General features: G+C 35.0%; 1 protein-coding gene across 8 annotated transcripts in view; it reads left to right on the top strand.

Moving 5' to 3' along the window:
* The window catches only part of LOC117418213 (histone acetyltransferase KAT6B-like), a 41,777-nt gene that overhangs the window by 5,462 nt on the left and 11,573 nt on the right, over nucleotides 1–24,742 (top strand). For 4 of the 8 annotated variants that reach the window (XM_058985071.1, XM_034030977.3, XM_058985069.1 and 1 more), the window contains exons 3-12: nucleotides 10,615–10,723; nucleotides 12,948–13,063; nucleotides 13,806–13,887; nucleotides 14,056–14,188; nucleotides 16,321–17,258; nucleotides 19,131–19,255; nucleotides 19,893–20,005; nucleotides 20,157–20,298; nucleotides 21,019–21,180; nucleotides 22,338–22,431. In XM_058985071.1, the coding sequence (XP_058841054.1) occupies nucleotides 10,615–10,723; nucleotides 12,948–13,063; nucleotides 13,806–13,887; nucleotides 14,056–14,188; nucleotides 16,321–17,258; nucleotides 19,131–19,255; nucleotides 19,893–20,005; nucleotides 20,157–20,298; nucleotides 21,019–21,180; nucleotides 22,338–22,431 (2,014 nt within the window). The remainder of the gene's footprint in view (nucleotides 1–10,614; nucleotides 10,724–12,947; nucleotides 13,064–13,805; nucleotides 13,888–14,055; nucleotides 14,189–16,320; nucleotides 17,259–19,130; nucleotides 19,256–19,892; nucleotides 20,006–20,156; nucleotides 20,299–21,018; nucleotides 21,181–22,337; nucleotides 22,432–24,742) is intronic. The other 4 variants (XM_058985070.1, XM_058985072.1, XM_058985074.1 and 1 more) reach the window with 4 other exon arrangements.

Raw genomic sequence — 24,742 nt, 5'->3', positions numbered from 1 at the left:
TTTCCCGTTTATGCTGGTTAGGGCTGTGTGAAATATGTTTTCCTCTTTCCCTGTTCTCAGAGGAAGAAGTAATGCATGTAGATATTGAATGCCATAAAGTACCGATTCTGGTTGATAACTCCTTATGATACCATATATTTGTATTGTTATGGTGAAGGAATCTTGCGCTTTACTGGAGAGAGGATAGAGATGTTGTATTTTCCAGTTAGAGCAGGTTCCTGGACATGGGGATCTACAAGGTGTTGAAATGTTCCATATGGGATTGTCATGCCTGGAAATGTCACACCTCCTATTCAAGTTAAATCTGTTGATTTTGCAGGCCAGAGTTGTGTGTCAGTTATGTCTGACTGTCCTGTCAGATTGCTGTTCTCTCTGCAATGCATAACCTTTTTCCTGACTGACATGAGTAGTAGCAAGATGTCCATTTGATTCCAAGGCTCCAGAGACTTATTTGAAGAGCACGACAAGGATGTTGCCCATTTCTTCACCAGTATAATTGTTAGTTCTAATGTAGGGTTCATACAATATTCTTGATTGTAAATAACTACCCATTTTTTATTTTACAGTAAACTTATTTGTGTTAGTCCTACAGTAATAACGTATTGTGCTCTAACAGCTGTAAACAGATATGAGTCCAGTCAGAAATCTTGAATCTAACATAATCCAGTCTGTAACATAGTACAGTTTTATTATTCACCTCATAATTCAGATATTGTTTTGTATGTATGGTGTTTCTGTTTTGTTTAATCTTTATTCCAAGGTTGAAAAGTCTTAATGCTGCTGAAAACCTGATAATTGCTGCTGATTTACTCTGCCTTAATTATTTGTAACATCCAACGAGTATTGCTTTAATGTTGGCAGTTTTGTTGTAATTGCTTCTAATTATTTAGGAGGACTAGGGCCTGAAATTATACAGTACAGTAGTTTACAAGGCTCAGCAAACTGTTTCTTATCTGTTGTTGCAAAAAATACCAGGCTACATCTCAGACTCGCTCACCAAGCTAATTTTAATTACAGGGAACAAGTACCAGCATTTATATATTACAAAATGGCAGATAAGATGACCGGGCAGTAAGAATTGGCTTACTAAATGACTAGGGGCTAATCACCTCTGAAGATCAAAGTGTCTAGGTCAACAGCTTTAGAAACTTGTTGCAGCCCTAGGTTCAGATTTTAAAGAATATGGTATACAAGTTAAATATATTATAGTAACTGCAAAATTTGGTGTGTATTATTACCTCCCTGATCTCCTGGGTTCAGCTGATGCACTAAGACTCTGGAGAAGGTAAAGTAGTTTGTTGCTTTTGAGTTTCAAGAACCTAAACTGAAAGTGTTACCAGCAAAATACCAAATACACCCTTTATGCAAGATCTTTACTCTGGTTGTTTAATTTTTAGGCCTGTTATGGTTATAGATAGATAAATAGATTATTAAAATTGTTAAACAAAAATAAAATAAAGGACTAAATTAAAAAAGGTACTGAGATTTTATAGCCAAATTTTGATCTCTTTAATATTTGTTAAAATGATGAAAAGTAATATTGATCTAGTTGATTTTCCTTATGGGACAGTAGGATGGGATACAGTTACCGATACAATCAAAACACAATTGTAATGCAAGCCATAAACCACCTGCTTGCTACACAGAATGACAGAAAAACTATGCTGTTTTATATCACACACATTAATTGCCATGTACAGTACAACAGCTTTTTGCACACTACTGAGATGGTTTTAAATAATTTGAGAGTATTTAAGCATGGCGTTTAATGTGGCTTAAACTTGTTGTTGAATACCAACAATTGGAGCCATTTGGTAATCCAGTCTCAGGGCTCTGGATGTTCCCTTGTCTTTGAATTGTTCAGTGAATACAGGCCCCTGGTTTCCAGCAGCTTGACTGTTGCTAGGAGATAAATTTCATTGACATGAGGGACATGATAGCATGGTGCCAGTTGTTGCACAAGCAGCAAGGTCTATCGTCTTGCAGATGGTTTAGAAAACTCTTGGTGGTGATTTAAATGTCTGCTGATTTTAGCTCATTGAATTAAATAACCTTTTGTTGTTTGTGTTCCATGGACTGGTCAGTCTGCAGCTGCTCTTGTGCTTTTTATTAAATTGCTTCTGGGGTTAATGTGAAGAAAGACTTGGGAAAATGTTCAATTTGGCCAACTTGGCTTCTGGATAGTCCCTTTTGAATGTAGAACATGTTTTAAAAAGTAACGTTTTTGTATTCTTCTCTGCCTTGAACTTGTAAAAACTAGGCCCTTGGTAAATAATGGCAAAACATTTGAGGTGTAGACTAAATTAATTGCTGTACTTTATTTACTTAGCACAGATTTCTTTTAAAAAAAAAAAAAAAAAAAAAAAAAAAATCTGTTTTTCAAATTAATACTGTGTTCCTTAAAACACAGTGAGATACTATACTAGTTAGTATAGCCTATTAGTTTACCATCTCAGAAATATTGTGTAAGTTCAGTAAATTTGTGGCTCGTGGCATTGGTAAAATTTGGCTAGTTCTATCTTGAAAGATGATCACTGATCATTAACGATGTTGTGCTTTCATTTAAAAATATTTTATTGAATGATGCATTTGTTAGGTCGCTCAGTAGAAGGACCATGTTAGCTTGTGGTTTATTGTCGAAATCTTGTTTTTGACTTGTGGTTTTCATATTGTCCCTGTCAGGATGTAAGAATTGTGTCACCTGGGTTCAAAAGCTGTACAGGAAATGTACAGCAGAATCCAGCTACAGAGCATGAAACAGTAACTGTAGTGGTACTGTACCTGCTCCCAAAAAGCATAGGGGTGATTGATAACATAAGGCAGATCAGCTTCTGGAAAAGTACAATTTCACTAGAAGCGTTTGGGATATTAGGATGTCAGATTAAAGCTGGAGTACAAGACTCCTCCCTACAGTAGCTGTCAGCTATCTGAAGTTGGAAATTAACCTGTAGGTCTATGTCTGATTCGGAACAAATGGGATGTGCTTCTGTAGAAGTTGTTTTTGTAGAAATAAAATGTAATGCAAATTCTGTTTAGCAGATTATTGAATTGAGTAGAAGGGTTTTTGCACTCTGTTTGATTAGGAATGTCTGTTCTGTGCCCTTCATGTTTATATACTGCAACAAAAACATAACAGACTGATGTGTGGTTTGGTTTGGTTTTGGAGATGTTGAAAAGCCTACAAATCTTCTGAAGGTCAATATGGACAGGAACTAGTTTTATTATTATTAATCTCTGTCAACAGCTAAAAATAATTTATTGACTTTGCATTAAGCTTGCTTTGCTCTGCTTGATTATATCATTCAAGAGCAAATTAGGAGGTAGTGAAAGATTCAGTTTTTGTGTTCTGCTTGTACTTGTAAACTATCCAATGGTATTGCCCTGCTGATTGCAGCATTTGGTGAGGATTGTACAGTGCTGCTGGAAAGGTGATTTTGGAAATGTCAGTAGACTTAGTCATTATATACTGTACCATAAAGCTGTTTGTATACAGCCTTGGTTTTTTGTTGTGTTTTAGTGTATTGAAAAGCACAAAATTAGAGTTGTCTGCATAGCTTAATAAGAAAATAGATACTGGTTGGATTTCTATCAACAGATCATCACTGTGTGACTTTCTTGCCTACTTCACAGGACTGTTTTTTAAAAAGCATAATCTCCATGTGCCTGTCTGGTGACATGCAATCCTGCCTGCATGTTTGTTTATAAAAATTGATAGGCGACTAAAAGTCTCAGTTTGCCCCTCTTTAGATTTAGAGGCACAGCAGATTGGGAATTTGAGCTTGAAAGTAAACATTTATCGGAACTGCATGTTACTATAGCTGTAGGGTTTGCAGAAGATCTAGTGGCTGGAACGTGTGGTGAAGTGTGTGGTTTTTTTTTAGTTTTTTTTTTTTTAGACTTCTGCTTTTTTGGTTCTAAACTGGTATGGCCTGCATCATTGTGGACTGTGTTGTGCAAAAATCTCTTATTTCGGTCAGTATCCATTTCCCCCAATGCTCTTTTGTGCTGATTTTAAATATCGATTTCAGTAGATCAGGATGATACCGCATATTAAGTTGAGTTCTACTGTAACTGGAAATGGACTTTAATACATGTGCCAACAGTTTTGTACCTTCTTGAGACTGTGTTCAAAAATACAACATAAGTAAACTGAAAAAAAGAGAAGTAAACAATTGTACATTTTAAATGGGATCCATGTACATAGCAAAGGATGGCATAAATGTTTACTTGTTATAACCCATTTGGCAGAACGTGCACAACTGTTTTCACAGACAGATTAGCACAAACCTGCTGTACTTTGTGGACTATCTAATGTTACCTTGGGTATGGTAATCCATCAGGGTCTATGAAAGCATATGGCAGAAAAGCAACACATGCAACAATGAATACCTAGGGAAGTGAAGGGAGGCTGAACTGTAACCAACTAATTGCGTCCTGCATCCAATTGATTATTCCACATTTACTGAAAATGTCTAGTTGTGTACAGTACATTTCACAACAGGCTCTCTGCAAGTGTTATTTCTGCAACATTTGGGATACAGTAGCTCTATTAACCCTTTGCGGTCCTATGTCGGACCTGATCCAACATTGCAATTTTCCCTTTCCGGTCCAATGTCGGACCCTGTCCGACATCATCAAAAAGATGCAAAAAACAGGTCTCTAGTTGTTTTTTCTCCGGAAAAAGCCGAGAAAGTCATTCAGTGGCTGAGTGAGATCGATAGGGGCCGAGAGAAGCCGAAACAAGGGGCGTATCTCATGAATACAGATAGTCCCGGGCATCACATAGATAACACGGACATAAACAAACAAGATAGTTGCTTCTGCATCAAGCACTCAAAGAATATCACAGACATTTGCAGAGCTTTTTTTTAGATGTTATAGTAATAAAATAATGACTTGGATCGCATTATTGAGGAGTTTGGTGATAAAACGAGTGATCAGGAGATGATTTATCAGTATGCACTACTATCAAGAGGTATGTGAAAAAAACAGCAAACAAGGGGTGGGGTGGGGCTGGAGATGCAGTACTGAGTGTCCTGTTGATATGCAGTGCCTTTTAAACCTGTTCTACTGTGAAAAAAAGTATTTTTAAACAGCGCATCTAAAATAAACTGTGCGTGTGAAAATAGATTGGACCTGACGCGCCGAATAAATGGACCGCTAAGGGTTAACAGAATATGAATTAAGTGGTTGATGTGATTTACTGTAATTTTATACTTTGGTAAAAAGCAGATGTGAAAGTTTATTTTTAATAATATGGTACAAATCCTCTGTTGGACAGTGTACGTTGACCTGACCAGCCATATACTGTACCTGGAAAACACTTTGAATCAAGCCCCTGTGCTTGACCTTGTTATAGCTGTTGTACTTAATCAGACTCATGGAGATAAAATAGCGTGTAGGCAGTGATGAGCTTATTGGCAAAATTTACAAAGAAATATCATCCCACTGCCTATAAAACATTTCTTACCCGTTTGGCAACTACTGTAAAGTACAGCAGAGAGTCAATTATCCAAACTAATTGGGACCGATACTAGTTCGCATAATCGATTTTGTATGGATAATCGAACAAGTATTAATAACAATTGCTGTACCTTTTAATGTGTTGAATAAAGTTAATATTCACAAGTACCTACTGATGATAAATAGCTAATAATGTACTCTATCACATTAAGCATACAAAACTTTACAAATTAATTAAATGCAATTCAGTAAAACTAACAGTTAAGGTAATGCAATACTGTAATTAAACGTACCGTATAGCAAACTTTGAAAATCATCAAATAATACAATTCAGTACAACTTTGACACATTGCAGAACTTTTGGAATCATTAAACTTCAGAAATTCAGTAAAATGATTCTATACTTTATTACAATGCCTTAACAGCAAGTATCAATGTGCAATTGAAATGAATAAAATACAAGTGTTTTGCTGCTCAATAACATAGACAGGATCTCCAGCCTTTGACTGTTTATTTGCTTAACTGCAACAATTTAAAGCACACAATGCTCCATTGAAGGTTTTGGCGGTCGGAATAATTCTGTAACTTTCATTTGCCTCGGTCTGCTGGTCCTTTTTTTGGCAGCTAAATCTCGTAGCCGTTTTAGCAGCAGAAGCTGTGCATAATGCACCACATGTAATTCATCACTTGATTACAGGTGTGTTCGGTTGATTAGACAGTACGATTAATCAAAGATCGAATAATTGACACTCTACTGTAACGGAGAGCAAGCTCCTATAACAATATTTTGCATAACCTTATGTGGATTCTAGTAGTGAATGAAGGGACACATCTTGTGGGTGGTGTAGATGGTCAATTTTGGATAGGGGAGCTACAGTACTGTAAAGAGAAAGTGTGAAACACAGTTACCATTAGTTAAATAGAAAGCCAATACTGTGGATACTGTAACACTGTTCAGAGAACTGATATTCTTGAGAAATGGTTTCTATTGGTGACTACCAAGTAATAAGTTATGCAGTGTCACAGGAAGCTGCTGGCTTTTTTTGGTTGCATGTACACACTGAGAAACTCTTACTATACAAATCCTGATAATCACTGAATTACAGTACTACATACAGTATTATGTTGTTGATAACCTAGCCTATTTTGCTTTGTTTTAGTTTTTTTAAAATTTTGTTTCAAATGTAATTGTATTCTAAAGTTTGTGTGATCACTCAAGTGAGAGCCCTCTCCTTTCATAAATTACTTCCAGCTCTGTTTAGTTCTGATTTTGAGGTTCTTGTCTTATGGACATTTTTTTAATATAGAATAATACGTTTGTGCAAATCTATATTAACTACAGTATACTAATCATAGTGCAGACTTTTCAGTCATGTAACAAAGCTTGCAAGAGATTTAAAGGAAAATATTGCTCAACATCGTTTGTAAACTTACACAGGAGTCTGCAGGTGACTGACTAACATGCCATAAATAAGATGGATCACCTGTGCATATTTATTGTACATGCAATGTAAAGAATGTTACATGAAGATAATGTCTGAGTTGCGCAAAACCTGCAGTATCTACAGTGTGGACCACATTAGTGTGTTTAGCTGGTGTACTATGTGTGTTCATATTTTCAATTATTTAAATTCCAAGACAAAACATTAACTAACTTCACCAAGCAGAATGTATTGGTCTTTGCACTCACGCAAGTTTGGGATGAAAATCGGAATGTGCATTGTGCAACCAATACTGGTCAATCACCCCACAAGTTCAGTGCTGTACTGAACAGTAGCTTTAGTCCAGCAGTTGAAGAGGCTATAGCCTTGTAAATATCTAATAAACATGATGGTGTAAATACATTGTCAATTTAATCTTTCACTTTTTTTTTATTGGCATACTGTAGTGTAGTATACATGTTGACTTTTACTGTAGGATAAATATCTTCTGAAGTACCCACAGAGTGATTGGAGTCAATTTAGCTCTGCAGGGTGGGATTTGTCTGCTACACTGTAGTTTTGTAACACCGACCCAGAGGGAAGCTAGCAATATGAACAGCAGTTTGCTTTTGACAGCAGCATGTCCTTGCTGGTATTTGTTAGGTTGTTTGGCAAAGTGAGACATTGATTCAGCCTTAAACTGGTAGTTCTGTGATAATCCTGAAGATGAATAGGAGTCAAGATTTTGCCAGGAAAATCCGTTCTACAAACTATTATTTTGAAGTAGTTAATACAATGGGTATGATTATCCCAGCTGAAGATAGATATTTCTGCCAGGGGATATACAGTAGTGGAGGCAAGCGTACGCACTGTACAGTACTTTTGTCACACTTTATGCGTGCCCGAATGTAAGGACACTTTCTACCTGTGTGGATTTATTATAACTTTGTCTCGATACTTGCCATGTTTATTTAATTTTAGTTATTCAAAAGTCATTGGATCATTTCGCTATTCTCTTTGGCCTAAGTTATCCCTTGTTGCGGTGGCATTTTTAAGCATCTGCTTAAATGTAGTCTACGGAATGTCAACTACAACAACTTTTGTTAAATACTTATTTTAAGCACATACTGCTTTAAAAATGCAGCACAACTTAAATTGTTCACTTAACCAAAAAAAGTCATAAAAATATTACATTTCTGGTTAAAAAATTCAGTCAAACTTGAAATTGTTACTTAACAAAAGACGGCACAATAATCAGTTTCTGTTTCAAAATGCCGCCGAATACACCTGCAACAAAAGCAAGATCAACAAAAATTACAAAAGGTCATTTTGAAGTACATTGTGGTGTTGTTGTTGTTGTTGTTGTTGTTGTTGTTGTTGTTGTTGTTGTTATTATAACTTTAAACCTTCAATGTTATTTAGGATTCAACCTAAAAAAAATAAATATTCTACTCGCAGTTCATCGATGGATTTAATGTAGCATCGAGTCTGTTTTGCTGCACACAACTCGGCTATCCTACTGTTGTCTTCAGATATTTAAAAAAAAATCCAAACACCTCTCTTTTGAGACATATTTACTGCAGGTTGTTCGATCCCACTTTACACAGCACTGCAAGGAAAACTGTCATGGTGTTCTTGTGTCATTAGTAAGCACGCCGAACCACACATTCAGTTCTGTGCTGGAAGAAATTCAAGCATGAATATCGATGTACGTTTTATCAGCTAAAATAACAAAAACTGCCAATAGCCGATTGTGGTTTTTATCCTTATATCACTACCATACTGATAGGCTACCGATTTTATCGGTGCACCCCTAATGACAATGTATAATATTGACAGGATTTTCCCCAATATGATACTTAAAGATTCATTTAATTCCCAGTGTTTTACAGTACATGATCTTGGCATTTACCAAAAATCGTTATTATAACTATATATTTGTTTAGAGGGAATGATTGCATTATGTTTGAGGCGATAACTTAATTATTTAAACTGTCAGTTGCCAATTGCACCCTTCTGTATATGTTACTTTTAGTTGTAGTATGTTCTTTTTCTGTTTTTGTTTGTTTGTTTGTTTGTTTATTTTATTTTATTTGTATTTATTTATTTATTTTTATTTATTTTCTTTCTTCCTTTCTATACACCTGCCCAGGGACTGCCAATGAAAATGAGCTCATAGGTAAATCTGGGTGCAATACATCTTATGACATATCAAATGTTAAAAATTGTATGTTGTCCCTGTCAAATATATAAATAATAAAAATAACAGTATCACTGGTTATTTTTGTAGATTTAGCAAATCCAGTATCTGTTAACCTGGTAACTTATCGCTTCCTTTGATGTACTGTAGGGCACATGGTTGCAACAAATGAACCAAAAGCATATAATCCATAAACAGTACAGTTGTGATGTAAAAGTCTGAATTATAAAGTAGGAATTTGGTTCTGACTCATAAATAATAATTTCATACAGTTGCAACATGTATAGTACCCTACTGTACAGTAAGAACATTCCATCATTATTAAATAGGATTGTAATACTTCAAGTCTTTTGTGATCTTGAACTACAAACAACCTTTGTCCCTTCCGTTAGGTTAATGCTTGTTCATGGAATGTACATTAACTCACAAATAGATTTGTCAGATTTTAAAGAAGAAAATCTTATGGGAGTAATAAATGAAAATGTGTATTTAGATTTATTTTATACATGATTGAAACATTCAGTGAATGATTTTTCATTCTATAAGCAACATTTGAATGCTGTACAGTATGTTGAAGGTTTTGATCTGTATTCTCACAGGACATGTTATGTATATGACATGGCTGAATTATTTTTATAGTGATACAGTTATGATTTGTGTCAAGATGTAGAAAATAATTGGAGACCATTCATAATTTGAGTACTCTGTACTTTTAAACAAATGTGGTCTATTCAATTTATCCAGCGGTGCTGACCTAAATACCTGCATTGTTTTAAATGATTGTTTTAAACTGGACCTGTGCTGGTGTTTTTGCTGTATTGTATTTCTGTTTTTAAAAATACTTGGAGAATGGATTGCACTGTTACAGTTAAGGTGTATAGTATGGTTTTCATAACCTTGGTAGGCTACTATATTTTGATTTTCCAAATGGAGGTGGTATTTAGATCTTCTTTTTTGTGGTGTTTTTTTTTTTTTTTATATAAACAGATTCCATTTTTGATCATTACAAGATTAATGTTCTTGCAGTATTTTTTGCACTTGTGGATTGCAAGAAACAGTTTTACACCATTAACAGTAATTCAATTAGTTTTAAAGCACTCCCTTTGGTCTTTTAATAGTCTGATTTAAGAATGTTAATTGTTATGATCATTAATCTTTTATTTGTATGTGAAATATAGGGAGATTATTAGCAGATTAAGTGCATGTTTTATGTACTTATGCAAAATTAGCCTCATGAAATTCATGACACAGGCACATGATCAGTTACCCTAATGATAGTGGCTGACAGGTCTAGTAAAATGGGCAGTTAGGCATGAAAGAACAGCAGCAATGGCATAAAATGTAGCAATTAAGTAAATGTAAGAACTTTTAAGTTTCAGTTACCATAACAATGCAAAAAAGTATCCACCTTATATAGTGGATAATCCCATTTTTGCTATTCTGTTAGAAAGTCTCCCACCCAATAAACTGCTGGATTTGTACTTGTGGTTTTTGATTTATATTTTTATAATTTTTTATTTTTTGTTCTAGCTCCGAGCTGACCCCATCCCAATATGCAGTTTCTGTTTAGGAACAAAAGAGTCAAATCGTGACAAAACTCCAGAAGAGCTTCTGTCCTGTGCAGACTGTGGAAGTAGTGGTAAGTAAATTTGATATACTGTAGTAATTTGGTGTTTGTGTCACATAGTTTGGTATTTCACTTCATTTAAATTGATCTGATTTCACATGACTTGTTTTGGATTGATACAAATATAGCCAGAACATGATCTTGTACCATATATGGGGCACTACATGGAACTGCATTGTTAAAAAAAAAGACTGCCTGTAGTAGGGATGCAACCAGTATGACTTTCCCAAACCAGAACCGGCATAAAATTCCAAACCGTTGGCAGTGTCAGCACTATGCAAGCAGCCATTTTCGGGAGCTCGCTGCTCACTGTGATGCATGTAGACAGTTCACGTTAACATAGTAACATAAATCAAAAAGTTATGACAATACCTAACTGATTGATTGTGACAAACCCTCGTACAGTTTGTTGATGAAAGGTGCTGGTGCTGCTAGCACTGCAGGTATGCACAAACACTCGACCTGTGTACCCTAACTTAAACCTTTTGTTAAACAAATCCTAAGTGAAAAGCTGAAGCTGGAAGTTCATTCTGTCGCATCTGTTAAACTACTCTGTGTAGAGCCTATAAAAAATGTAATAATGATGTTAAACTGGCTAAAACAGCCAAATACAAAAGTATTGAAAATGCATGTATTGAAATTTGTTTTGCTTATGATTACTTTGTTGCTGCATTCTATTGGCGTATTGATTTTAATTCAAGTGTAAGGTGGTACCAGGAAAATAATTTGTTTTGTTTATTAATACATTATTTTATTTTTTCTACATTGTCATATTATATAATACATTGTGAGTGATGCAATACCCTATGTTAAGCTTATTTGTAACGATGTGCGTTTTAATGGCATTTCCCATTTCCTTGGCTGCACAAATGCAGTTCAGTTTTAACGAAAAAAGGTTAGATGTCAAACAGCTGAAAAAATGTATATTGTCACATGTATATTAAACTATCTACAGTACCAGAAATGTATCTTATTTGCATTTGTAGGTACGGTAGCCTACTATTTTTTAGGGGTCTCTATCCCTGGCATGAGTATGGCATGCAACAGTTGCCTTGAATTCATTACAATTGAGCCATGTCCTTTGCAGAACTGTGAGACAGCTTTTTAGATGTGTAATACTGTATGTAGAATTCAGCTAAACATTAAACATTAGGAAAGTCTGTTCCTGTACCACAGGGAATGGATACTGTACTGTAATTGTCTAGGTCTGGTTTCTGGGATATGTAATATTATGCACAAGTTTGTACAAAATCATATTTCTGAATTGTGCTGTAGGAGCTTCAAATTCTTTAATAGCTTGATCAATAGTAATGTAATTGTAGAACAAAGGTCAGTTATAATTTGCTCTTACAGATTGGTGCCATTTCTTTTACTGTTTTCTTCAAAACCAAATTGCTAACCTTCCATTAAATTACCACTGTAATGCAGTAATTTGTTTGGGATAATTATTTTAAGTGCCACTAAGAATTGTTCTTCTGCTGACAGGTTTTTATCTCTCAAATTTGACAAAGTAGCATTAAGGTGGTTTTCATTAACTGTTCATAGTGTAAATACAAGATGTGCTTTCACTATAACACAGCTGTTTGGCAGTCCTGGGAGGAAACATAAGGATAAGAAGGCAAGCTTTTTCATGACTTTCATAGATCGACTTTCATTAAAATGAATGCTGCTCCTGTTTATGGCTCATTAAGATCAAATTATCTTTAATTAGCTACTGTACTCAGATGTATTGGATAATACAGTGCTTTTTAGAAACAGACGCAGATCTTGAAAATGTATAATGTGGGCTACGCTGTTAACAAAGTTGATGCAATAACTATTAAAATATACAGTTCAGAAAATGCCTTGTATTCCCTTGTTGAAAATGTAAATGACAAACATTTTGAAAATACTAAGGTTATTACTGTATAAGCTGATTTTGTGTTTTTATTCTCAACATTTGACAATTTACAGAACTGTTACTGTATTTGGTCAAGTGATTTCAGATTTCTCCCTCCTATCCAGAAGGGACAACGCGAGGGATTTTAATTCTAGATGATCTGTTTAACATCCATGGAAGGAAAAACATGTTGATTATTTACTTGGAGCTACATTCTACAAATTAGTGTTGGAAGGTGTTGTGCCTAAACCACGCAAAGCTGTCGGACAAATATGTGAATTTAAATGCAATTTGGATTTGTGGAATAAACTATACATTTTGTGTAATTTTTTCATTTATTTTTGTTTTTTTAAAAAGGGCACCCAACATGTCTGAAGTTCTCTCTGGAGCTGACCATCAACGTAAAGGCTTTACGATGGCAGTGTATTGAATGCAAGACTTGTAGTGCCTGTCGAATACAAGGCAAAAATGCAGTAAGTGTAGGCAATGCATTATTTTCAGGGTTATGGAAACATTGTATGGTAAATGTGGCTTTGAATAATATTACTTTCATAATGACCTCATGTTTAGGTTTCCACAAGATACTGTAGAGAGCCCAATTAGTTATAGCTGTGTTCTCGGATTCTCTGTCAAGTTCCATTACAGCGCTACAGACCACTTTTTTTTTTTTTTTCATAAATTAGTTTTACTTCTTACAAAATATGTGATCCTATATACTATCACCCCTTACACCATGATGATATGTTTTATTTCACAAAAAAGACATTTCAACTTCTTTCATGCATAAGTGGCTTAAGAAATTGCTCATGATGATGTTATTTGATTTAACATTTCACAAGGATGTTTGTTCTTTTAAAATACACAATGATAAAAATCCAAAGTATAGAAATGTTTAAACTTCAATATGCATTTCTTTTCATTTTTTCTTTTTAAAGTAACAGGTTCTGCTCTTTAAATTAGGCATGAGAAATGCAGTGCAAAAGGGAAGATGAATCGGTTTTATCATGTGAATTGATTGGATAAACAAATTTAGCAAAGCAGTGCAGCTTGGGAGGTTAAAGGTTACAATAGCCTTTTGTGCTGTTTGGGGTTTTCCCACTTGCCGGTCTGCATTTTCAATGTTGTTGCACCACGAATTTACAGTACTTTATTACAGAAAATGTTTTAATCTAAACAAAAGGTTTAAAATGCACATGTTCCATTTCTTTTTAATAGGAAGACATGCTTTTCTGTGACTCTTGTGATCGAGGGTTCCATATGGAGTGCTGTAACCCACCACTTTCAAGAATGCCAAAAGGTATCGCAAACTTTTTTTCCCCATTTTCATTGAGGCTTTTATAGCCATCTGATGGATAGTCGCATGTTCCCTGTATAAACATATCCCAATTTGATATGGATTTTTTTACGCTACCTGTATCTGATGGTGATTAACATTTAATATTGTCAAACTTTTGCCTTTTAACAGGATTGTGGATCTGTCAGGTCTGCAGGCCAAAGGAAAGGGGAAAAAGACTTCTGCATAAAAGAGCAGCCCAGATCAAACGACGATATGCAAAACCAATAGGAAGACCCCAAAATAAACTCAGACAGCGAACACTGTATGTTTTGCTTTATTTTTTTTTTACCTTAAACATTCGAATGACAATACAGTAATCCGTCGCATATCCGACTGCGGTGAGTAATGGTGGATATTTAAAAAGTTGGGTAAATGAATCCTGTTTTCAATACCATTGTATACAGCTGTAACAATTACTATATTCACACTATTATTGTTTTGAGATTCAGCTTTTATTAGGGAGCTCCCCTAAATCCCTTGTTTAGAAAGTTACAGGGTATAAATACTTGTGACAGAGTAGCCGTCTGACGTGTGGGTGTGTGCATTTGCTGCTGAGTGACAGGCAGGAGATCGAGACGAAGTTGAGGTTGAAGTTGATACACCCCGTAGGCTAATAGGATTTATTTACTGAACAGCTCATTTGACACTTCCAGCAGTGGCAGCGCACAGAACACATACAGCACAGTGTACGAAGACTTTGGTAGGCTTTACAATATCTGAACTAATCTTCTCTGTTCAATAATAAACTAACGTTGCTGAAGAGGTTGATCATGGCGGATATGTGACTGACGGATATGCGACAGATTACTGTAATAGTAAATTCATTTAGGAATAGAGGTGCTTATGTGTTTGCCGTGTTGCCAAGGCTATCCCCACACAAAACCTTGGCTAATTTACTTAGTGACCTTTACCACCAATCCTTGTGGACATATTGTAGTCCTTGAATATTCTATGTGTGTGGTGTTTACAAAAACTAGTTTGGGATTCAGCAAAGCTTTTAAAGATTTGACTCTGACAATCTTTTCTGTGAAACTTCCAATTTTTCTTTTTCTTTTACTTTTTTATATGTACTGTAATAACCTCGGAATTGAGAATAACATGGATACAATAAAGTTTGTTATTGACTAGCCTGAGCTACTGTTATAAGGCCTGTACAACTGTCATAGAAATCTTGTGATTTCATGACCCTGTCTTCCTGGAAAGCAGCACAGAAATTGGCATGTGCCAAGAAAATTGTTGTATATGCTACTGTATAAGCTACAAAGATGAGACATTTCTGGAAAGGCAGTTGTGTTTTCAATAAATAGGGTTGACAGTAAATCTGTTTCTTGGGGAAAGTCTTGATGCTTGATGTGTCTGAATACTGGACAGAATACACATTGTGTCTTGTTTCACTCCTTGTCTTGGAAGTTCATCAAAAAAGCATACATGTCACTTTTGTTTCCCATGCAGAACACCAACACTGTATTTGTAGTTTTTATCATACAATTTCAGAATACCAATTATTCCATCTACCTTCGATATTATTGCTGAAGTATAATGGTCCTCAAATTAAAAGCAGGATACAAAAAAAAACATTGTTTCACAGACCCAGATTAGTTCTAAAGGGATCTGTGAAACCAGCCTTTGCAGGTTTTAAAAAATGGTTCCACTCTTTTCAATTTGCCATAAGTCTTCAGTCAAATCATCAATTTCCTACAGACTTTTTCATGCCTCCAGCATGCCCTAAGCTTATACTAAGAAATATTCCACAGTATTTTCCTCCCGATTTACTATGTTATGTTGTGACATTTCTTTGATTAACATTAGTATTTATGCAGCTCATGCCTCTTTTGCTTTATCTTTGTGCCTTTGGCCATCTCGCTGTTTTTCTTGCAATGTATTCCCCCTTTAGCCTCCTTTTAGTAAAGCCTTTGCTTTCATAGCAATCTATGTTGATAGTCATGGTACTACTAGCCTCATGACCAGTGTTTACCTGTGCTTTTTCTTGCCAGCAAATTATCACAAATATCCTTGCCACTGTGTGGTGTTCTTTTTTTTTTTTTTTTTAAGGTTTTAAATTGTAATGCAATCTTGATAAGTGGATCATGTTGTTATCTTAAGTCATATTTTCTAGTACAGCAGTCTGCTCAGCCTCTAAGATTTGTGTTGTATTTATTATTTATTTAAAATGGTTGATATTTCTAACCCAAGTTGAAATACCAACATAAATCTAATAGATTGTTAATTGGTTTTTAAACATTCTTCACAAATGGAGCAAATTAAACATACTTATACTTGGTGGTCAGAGGTCACTATGATCCCTTTAGTTGAACAAAGAACAATAAAAACAAATGCTGGTCAACAATGGAGGGCCTTTACTTATTTATTTTTTAACGTTTTGTTTGCCCCTAGGTGTGCAGCCACCGGCGAGGGATCCATGATAGCACTGGCAGGAAGGGGGTCACCTGGTAGGGGTCAAAAGATTAAAGTCTGTACCACACCTTCATCTGGTCATGCTGCATCTGTGAAGGACTCAAGCAGCAGATTGGCTGTAACAGACCCCTCTTGGGCGGGTGATACCACCAAACTCACCACCACTTCTTTCACGTCCACATCCACCTCCTCTAAACTTAAAGTTAACAAGAAAACCAAAGGTCTCATTGACGGCCTTACAAAATTTTTTACACCATCACCTGTTGGCCGCAGGTCACGTGGCCAAATATTAGACTTCTCAAAGCACTACCGACCGAGGAAAAAGGGCCCTCAGAAACTATCATGTACTTCTCATTCCAGCACGATGTCAACAGGTACCACTCAAAAGCTAACACTCTGTGCACTCCCACCCCCTCCCCCACTGCCTGGAAATAGCCCCAATTCACAGAAATCCAACAATTCCACATCTGCTAACTCCCCCCAGAGCTCTTCCAGCCTGTCTAGTGTTCCCTCCTTTAGTAGCCTTTCTAATAACAACCAGCTTAAGGGGCTTTTTGATGGACTTTCTCATATCTATACCACTCAGGGACAGTCTCGAAAAAAGGGACACCCTAGTTATGCACCACCTAAGCGTATGCGGCGTAAACCGGAGTTGTCTTCCTCATCAAAGTCCTGCCCCCAGCTTCACGGAAAGAAAGATAATAAAAATAGGTTAGTTTCCCATTCCTCCTCCTCCTCTGCGTGGGGGATATCAAGAGGACATGCTTTTAAGACCGTTCATTTCAAACGAACTTCTTTCCTCAAAAAGCACAGGATGCTAGGCAGATTAAAATATAAAGTGACCCCTCAAAAGGGGACCCCCTCACCAGGGAAGGGGAGCTTGGCAGACGGAAGAATTAAACCTGATCAGGATCATGGTAAGCAAAAAGGTCAAAGCTCCAACCAAACCTGCGTCCCGTCTAGTAAAATACTTTTCTCACCTAGGCCTTAACTTTTTTTTTCTTTTGTTCTTTCTTCACTTTCATAGGAAAGCAGAAAAACTTTTGCCCTGTCTTCTAATGCTGATTAACATTTAAAATGTTTTTTGACTAATCCTTTACCACCAGTGTTTTATTGATTTATTTATTTTGCGTCTGTAGTGGCACTAGGATCCTAAACCGCTTTCATATTGCTGCTAAAGGCTTCTAGTGCATGGCCAACTTTCCATGTTGCTCCTCTGCTCTGTCCCTGCCCCTTACTTCTGCAGTAGTGCGGCTATTGTGATTGCCTGCTAGTAGTGATTATAGCAGGATTAGCTGGCCTTTCCATTCTACATTTCCCTCTGCTGCATAGCTTTTCACAGTAGAGTTCCATTTTCGCTCAATTTCACAACAAAAATCTTGTTGGTTTATCAATATGCAATGCATGTCTCATTTGTATATTTGTGATGAAGTAACATTGTTATACATTTTTCAATGCTTTCCCTTTTTATTCCATGTGAATCATCTTTTTATTATTTTTTTTTAAATTGTAAACTATATTGGCTTATTTGAGCCATTTCAACAGAGTAAAAGGGTCAATAAGGTTCATTCTTAAATGACTTTGCAATGAAGTATGATCATTGGCATGTGTAATTTTGCATATATTGTATGTTTATTTTATCATCAAAAGTAACTAAAAAGCCTAGTTCAGAAAATATGGTTCTGCATATACAAGTGGGAGAATTGCTGAAAATTGAGATCTGCTTTGTACTGTGTGTAATATCTCTTGTTGGATAAAGTAGTATGCCGTGAATGACCCAGCGGTTAGAGGCATTTTGTCACTATAGGAACCGAAAGATATCAAAACATCCAAGTCTTCAAACAGTGACAAGGCAGTGGTGACTAATATCTGTGTCCAGTTAGTTGCAAAGGCTGTAAGAATTCTAAACTATTGTCAAAAAAGGAGAAATCATTCCAATTTAAATCACAGTAAAATGTTTATATCTTACATTTGTTTTACAGATGTTTGATTTATTATCTTGAAATGAATCATCAGTGTCTTAATCTGGACTGTGCTGATTAATTGTGATATGAACTTTAAACTACAGTATCACCATAAGAAAATAACATTTAAAAAAAAAAAAAAAAAAGACTACCAGTAGTCACTAGAAAAACTCTTACTGAGAATTTTATACATTTTTTATTTTAATTTGTAGAGGGTTATTTCTGTGTTTTGGTTGTGCAGTCATTTACACACTCAGGTTATTCAATCAGAAAAATATAGTACCTGCTTTATATCCCTGTATTATGGCAATTAAACTGAGGCACAGTATAAATGTTTGTGTATTTATTGAGTAGCAACATAGAACAGGGAAATGTTACAAGATAAAGTGGTGCTGTGTATTTTGATTGAATTCATCCCACAGTAGTTAAGTATAATGCAAAGACAGTGCCGAAGGCCTTACATATGTCTGTAGAGTATGTTGGATCTAATTTCAGGTGTGAATACCTATAACCCAACAGTTACGATATTGCCTCACATTTAATACCTTGCTGAGAGCAACACATTGAATACTATAACCAATGCAGTATACTACTGTAGCAAGATGCTCTGTCTGAGCAGTGGTGTAACTTTGGTTTCAAAAGTGTGGGGGGGGGGGTGCAGTTTCTGTAGCTGATGAAAGCATAAAGATTATTCTGTCTGAAATAATGAAAAGTGTAAATTACGCCTATGTGTCCGAGTATATTTAGTCTAGATTGAACCATTTTAAATGACTGTTTTTTGTTACCATTGGACTTCTCCTTTGACATTCTGCACTTTGTAAACAGCAGACAATGAAGGCACGAAACATTTCAAGCTGGAAAATACAGACATGGGTGTGGCCAGCGCAAAGGAAAATGTTACAACAGAGGATTTAGAAATGTTCAAGCAAGCCCAGGAACTCTCAATGCAGGTTAGGAACCTCAAACCAAACTTTTTTTTCCAATAAACATGATGTATAGAACCCCATGAAGAAATAACAATGCTCCAATGCACAAAATACATTTTACAAGAATGACTGAATAGTATATAAAACCTAGACCAGTCGGCTGTTAATTGGAACTTGTACAATAATATAGAAATGTATGCTGGAGTTTGAAAGGGACATGTTCTCAGGTATCTGCTACTCTATTCCAGACTGTAAAGGCAACCAGTACAAAAATATTGATCCTGGTACAACCACCTTTAAGTGCAGTGATGTCCTTTATTTTATTTATTTATTATTGCATTGCATAGAGTAAATGGTTATACTGTAACTGCTAGTCTAGCACCTACATTCACATTGGCATTAAGAAAGGCTTGAGGTTGTCTCACTAACATGTTACATGGAAGTGGTAGATTTAATTGGGATTAGTTAAAGCTCCATTGATGCAAATGATGCTGTTTGAAATGTTATAGCCATGTATTTAATTAATACTGTTATCCAGAAACACTTAATTGCTACCATCCAGCCTTTGTTTCTTATTACAAAGTGCTTCAATTTTATTTTCTAATTTATTAATTTGGAAGGAAATACGGACTTAATTTAAAATGCTTTGATTCCTTTGCAGAAAACTGGATGTGCAAGCCTTGTAGACCCTGGTCGTTACCCTGCAGTAATTGAATTTGGAAAGTATGAAATTCATACCTGGTATTCTTCTCCTTACCCACAGGAATATTCAAGGTACAGTACTGTGTTCAATTTTGTTTTGCCATTAACATATGTCCAAGTTATTTTTTTAAATAAAATCTACATTTTGTATCTGAGTAATTGTGCACAGTGTGACCTGAAATTGAAGAAAACTTGCTAACCAGATTTTTTTTTTTATATACAGATTACAGAAGCTTTACCTGTGTGAATTTTGTCTTAAGTACATGAAAAGTAAAAATATACTTCAGCGACATTCGAAGAAGTGTGGTTGGTTTCATCCACCAGCCAATGAAATCTATAGAAAGGATAACCTTTCTGTGTTTGAAGTAGGTTAACTTTAAATACTAATTAAGATTGTTTGTTTATAATTTTATATATTTAGCTGAAAAACAGTTGATTATGTGTGTTCTACAATACTCTAGTAGACCATGAATTTGAAATGTGTCAAATCACAGAACTTTACAATCTGAACCCAGATAGAATGAGTACATACTGTCAGTTTCTATTTATCTATATTTATAATTTTGTAACGTTGAGTGTTAAGGTTAAGCATGTTTGGGTCTGGTCACTACTTGGATAGGAGACCTGAATTAAATGGTTTTGGTGGGTTGTTCCTAGTCCTCTGGGCCTAGATTTATGGTACAGTATTCATCTTTAACTAGGAAAGGCATGAAAATCCTTTACAAATTTAAATGCAATTTTTAAGGGGAGCTGCAACATTTGTTTGTAAATATATAAGCATCAGATAGACAATCACAAGTAATCTTCTCGGCATATTTGGAGTTTTAAGTTTAGTTGTATTATGGTTATTTGTATCAGATAGCATGCTACCTACTATGGTACTCATTGCTGTTATGTGAAAATTTAATATATACATCTGTTGAGCTATATGTCTTGAGTAGATCCATTTGAGTTTAAGACATTATGGGAAAGTCTGAAATAAAGGAATAAGAGAAATACTACTACATTAAAAGTAAAAAGAAAAGTCTTGTTGGATAAGTTATGTGAATGTTATTTCACTGGGTATATGTTATTCTTTCTTCCAGGTTGATGGAAATATAAGCAAAATCTTCTGCCAAAACCTCTGCTTATTAGCCAAACTATTTCTTGACCACAAGACTCTGTACTATGATGTTGAGCCATTCCTCTTTTATGTTCTAACTAAAAATGATGAAAAGGGCAGTCATCTGGTTGGATACTTTTCAAAGGTAAAACACTGTTTTTAAATCAGATTTTAATTTGAACTTTGGCAAAGTATATAAGTGCTAGAGATGGAACAGATTTTTTTTTTTTTTTTTTTTACTATAATTTATATTGTGGTAAGGTCTTAGAAATTGGTATACTTTATTTTAAGGCTCTCTACAGTGAGTCTTTTTGGAGAAAATAAATTGCATCAAATTAATCAAATTGACTCTTAGCTGCAAATAGGGCAAAACTGCATGTTCAGCTATTTTCAGATTAAGTGAAAAAATGAATGCCCAAAAGGAAATGCATAACATGCTAAAAGGGCTTACCTGAATCTATGATAATCTGGGAGATTTTTGCATTGTCATGTGTTTGAAACTAACACAAAAGTGGTACTTCTGTTTACAAAGTCCTTATACCAGCATGGCAGCCTCTATCAGGAGCTTTATTCTGTTTTACTTGTTATACACACTTTGCAACAAAATTGTTTCGTTACATTGCCACGTTTTCAAAAAGATACTGTACTATTGCCCATTTTGGTTTAATTTAATTTTAAATATTCTCTTTACAAATATATCATAAGCAGAAGACTGCTGCAGTAAGGTTGTTTTCAGTTGCATAGAAACAATCCTTTACAGACCAGGAAACCTCAATTTTTTAAATAACATTGCATTTCCGCCCTTTTGGCAGCACCGAGTGTGACAAAATAAAACTGACCACAATGCAAAAAGGGTGAAACTGAAATAAAATGCATTTTAAAAATAATAATAATAAACTGGGTAAAGAGTGAGAGTCTTTTTTCTTGTATTGCACCATACATTGAATTGCATTCAATTGACAGTGATTTTTTTGTTCAAGTTTAAAAATGCTTTTTTCAGTTTTCCGAAAGTAGCATTTAGCAGTTTTGCCCTATTAGTAGGTAAGGGACGAAATAATGTTTCCTTTACATTTTTTTTTACTATGTTCATAAAGTGAACTATAAAACAGGACCTTGAATAACATTTAAACCTGTATTCATTAAACACATATTATGTGTGTTTGTTCATTTATTTATTTATTTAATAAATTAAATAAATAAATAAATAAATAAATACATAATTAACAAGGACAGTGGCAGGTGCAGTGAATTGCCTGCTTCAGCAATGCTTTGACATACTTGATCTGTTTCTCCTTCCCTCAGGAAAAGCTTTGCCAGCAGAAGTACAATGTCTCCTGCATAATGATTATGCCCCAATGCCAAAGGCAAGGATTTGGAAGGTTTCTCATTGATTTCAGTAAGTGCCAAGCTATATTTAAATTAATGATCCAATGAGCTTGGTTTGTTATAATATAAAGAAAATTAGGTAACATGTCTTTGTATTTCTTGTATTACTTGGTAATCGTAATTCTGTTTGCATAAAGAGAAATTATTAGATTCTGTGAGTGGAATGAAAACAGAGCCACTCAACCCGGAGCCACTCAGGGTATTATTACCCTGATAATCTATATCGTTTTAGATGTCTAATTTCCATTTTTTTTCTATGGCAGGAAAACTGCTATCATAAATGTAATTGGTCTTATTAGGGTAGTTTTGGCAGAAAACAAAGCACAGTTGTCCCGCGTTATACCGCCACCCTCGCATACCGTCAGCTATTCTCTCTGAAAAATTGTCACCAATGTAAAAACAGTGCTATTTTTACCCGTTATATTGCCACCCTGCTGTCCACGACCCGCCAACTTCCCAAGCCAAGCAAATGTAAATATAAGCATTGTAGTTTCCCTCATTGTAGCGCCAGCAAATAACCATGGCCAATTAAAACAACAAAGTTATGCAGTTAACCCTTGACTCGCTTTGCTAATTCATTGTTAACTGAACGTTCATACCAATGTCATCAACACTCCCACTCCCAAAGCAAAACACAAAGTACAAAATGGTGAGTCGACCCTACATTTAACACCAGAGCAAAAGAAAAAATCTGCACGTATGCATCTGAAAATAAGAAAGCAAGACATCGCAAATGTTTTCTCACCTAAGTGAGGCATATACTGTTAATCGAAGGACAATTGGAGAGATTCTAATGGATAAAAACAAATGGCTTACCTTGATGGAACGGGTCAATTTGCTTAACCTGAAAAAGGCTTGACACAGTCTAAAATAAATGACTTTTTATAAACCACAGAAAATAAAAAGTATGGTAAGACTGAGGTTTGTTTACGTGCAAGTTTTGCACAAATGAAGGCTGACTTAAACTAAAACATCGGTTTTGTAAACAGAATAGTTTTTTTTTACTTTTCGTTTTTATAAAAAAAAAGTCACTAGTAGACCTACTGTTATGTTAAGAACTAGTACTGTAGTTTTAAAAAAGATTAATCTTTTATTAAAGTGGCCTGGAGATACTGTAATTGTATAACTAAAAAAATAAAACATTTTAATTTATTGCAAACATAGAAGGTTGTGGGTTGTTTGTTTTTTTTTGACCCTCACTATAATGCCACCCTCGCCTGTTTTTGCCAATGGCCCTTACCTGGTGGTATAAAGAGGGTTGACTGCATTTAGCTGTATAAAGGAGCTTAAATCTGTTATGCGTTTGTTGCTTATTGTGACACGTTTCCATTTACATTAATACATTCTTACATGCGTTGAGTTTCAAGTTCCATTTTTGTCTTAGGGTTTAAAGTATGGTCGAAACTTGAAAACCTGTGCCTTGATTGTAACATTGTACAAAATTTTCACATCCATGCCTTAAATCTCTTAAAGTACAACAAACAAAGATAAATTATATACATTTGGAATAGAAAAAATAATATACATTAATGTAACTATATAAAAAATATTCGAATACAGTACATGTATGTAGTTTGTAAGATGTTTTGATATTATTGTAATTGTATGAAAATCAATACAAATATATTGTGCATCCTTGCCTTAGAAAATGCTGCAGGCTGTCCTACTTGTGCTAGTAATGAAAGGGAAATATGTGCACCCTTTTAATTGGTTGGGCTATCCACATACAGACAGAACTTTTTGACTGTATTATTTTTACTCTGGTTCTAGCTGCAGGTCCGATCTGTGTTTTCATACAAACTCCTCCTATTTGAAACGCCCTCCGTAAGGCGGATTTTCTTTTTCTTTTGCGGATGTATTTTCTTCACACAGTTTCACTGCCATGCACCTGTTCACAGATTTTTCAGTTTAAGTGCCAACTAACTTGTTAATGGAGTTATTAGTGGTGAAACTAACATTATTGCTGGATGGCCTTGAGTGGCTGGATGTTACTAACTCTTTTAAAATTTTCTTATTTGTGCAGTCACTTAAGACCAAATTTGGGTGCAAGGGACTGTCTGTAAAGTTCTGTTAATTAAGATAAAGGAGGGTGTCAAATGCTTGTTTTAAAAGGAACCTGGAACTCAGCCTCTTTAATGTTCTGTTTGGGTCTGATCTTAACATGTATATACATTACAATCACCATCTGTTGGTAGAAAAATAAAATTACATTTATTTTTTAAATTATTGCTACTACAATTGAGTTTATATATATATATATATATATATATATATATATATATATATATATATATATATATATATATATATAAACATAAACC

The sequence above is a fragment of the Acipenser ruthenus genome, chromosome 13 (assembly GCF_902713425.1).
Source record: "Acipenser ruthenus chromosome 13, fAciRut3.2 maternal haplotype, whole genome shotgun sequence".
Taxonomy (NCBI): Eukaryota; Metazoa; Chordata; class Actinopteri; order Acipenseriformes; family Acipenseridae; genus Acipenser; species Acipenser ruthenus.
Note: the sequence above shows the minus strand (reverse complement) of the source record. Positions and strands in the feature narration are given on the sequence as shown.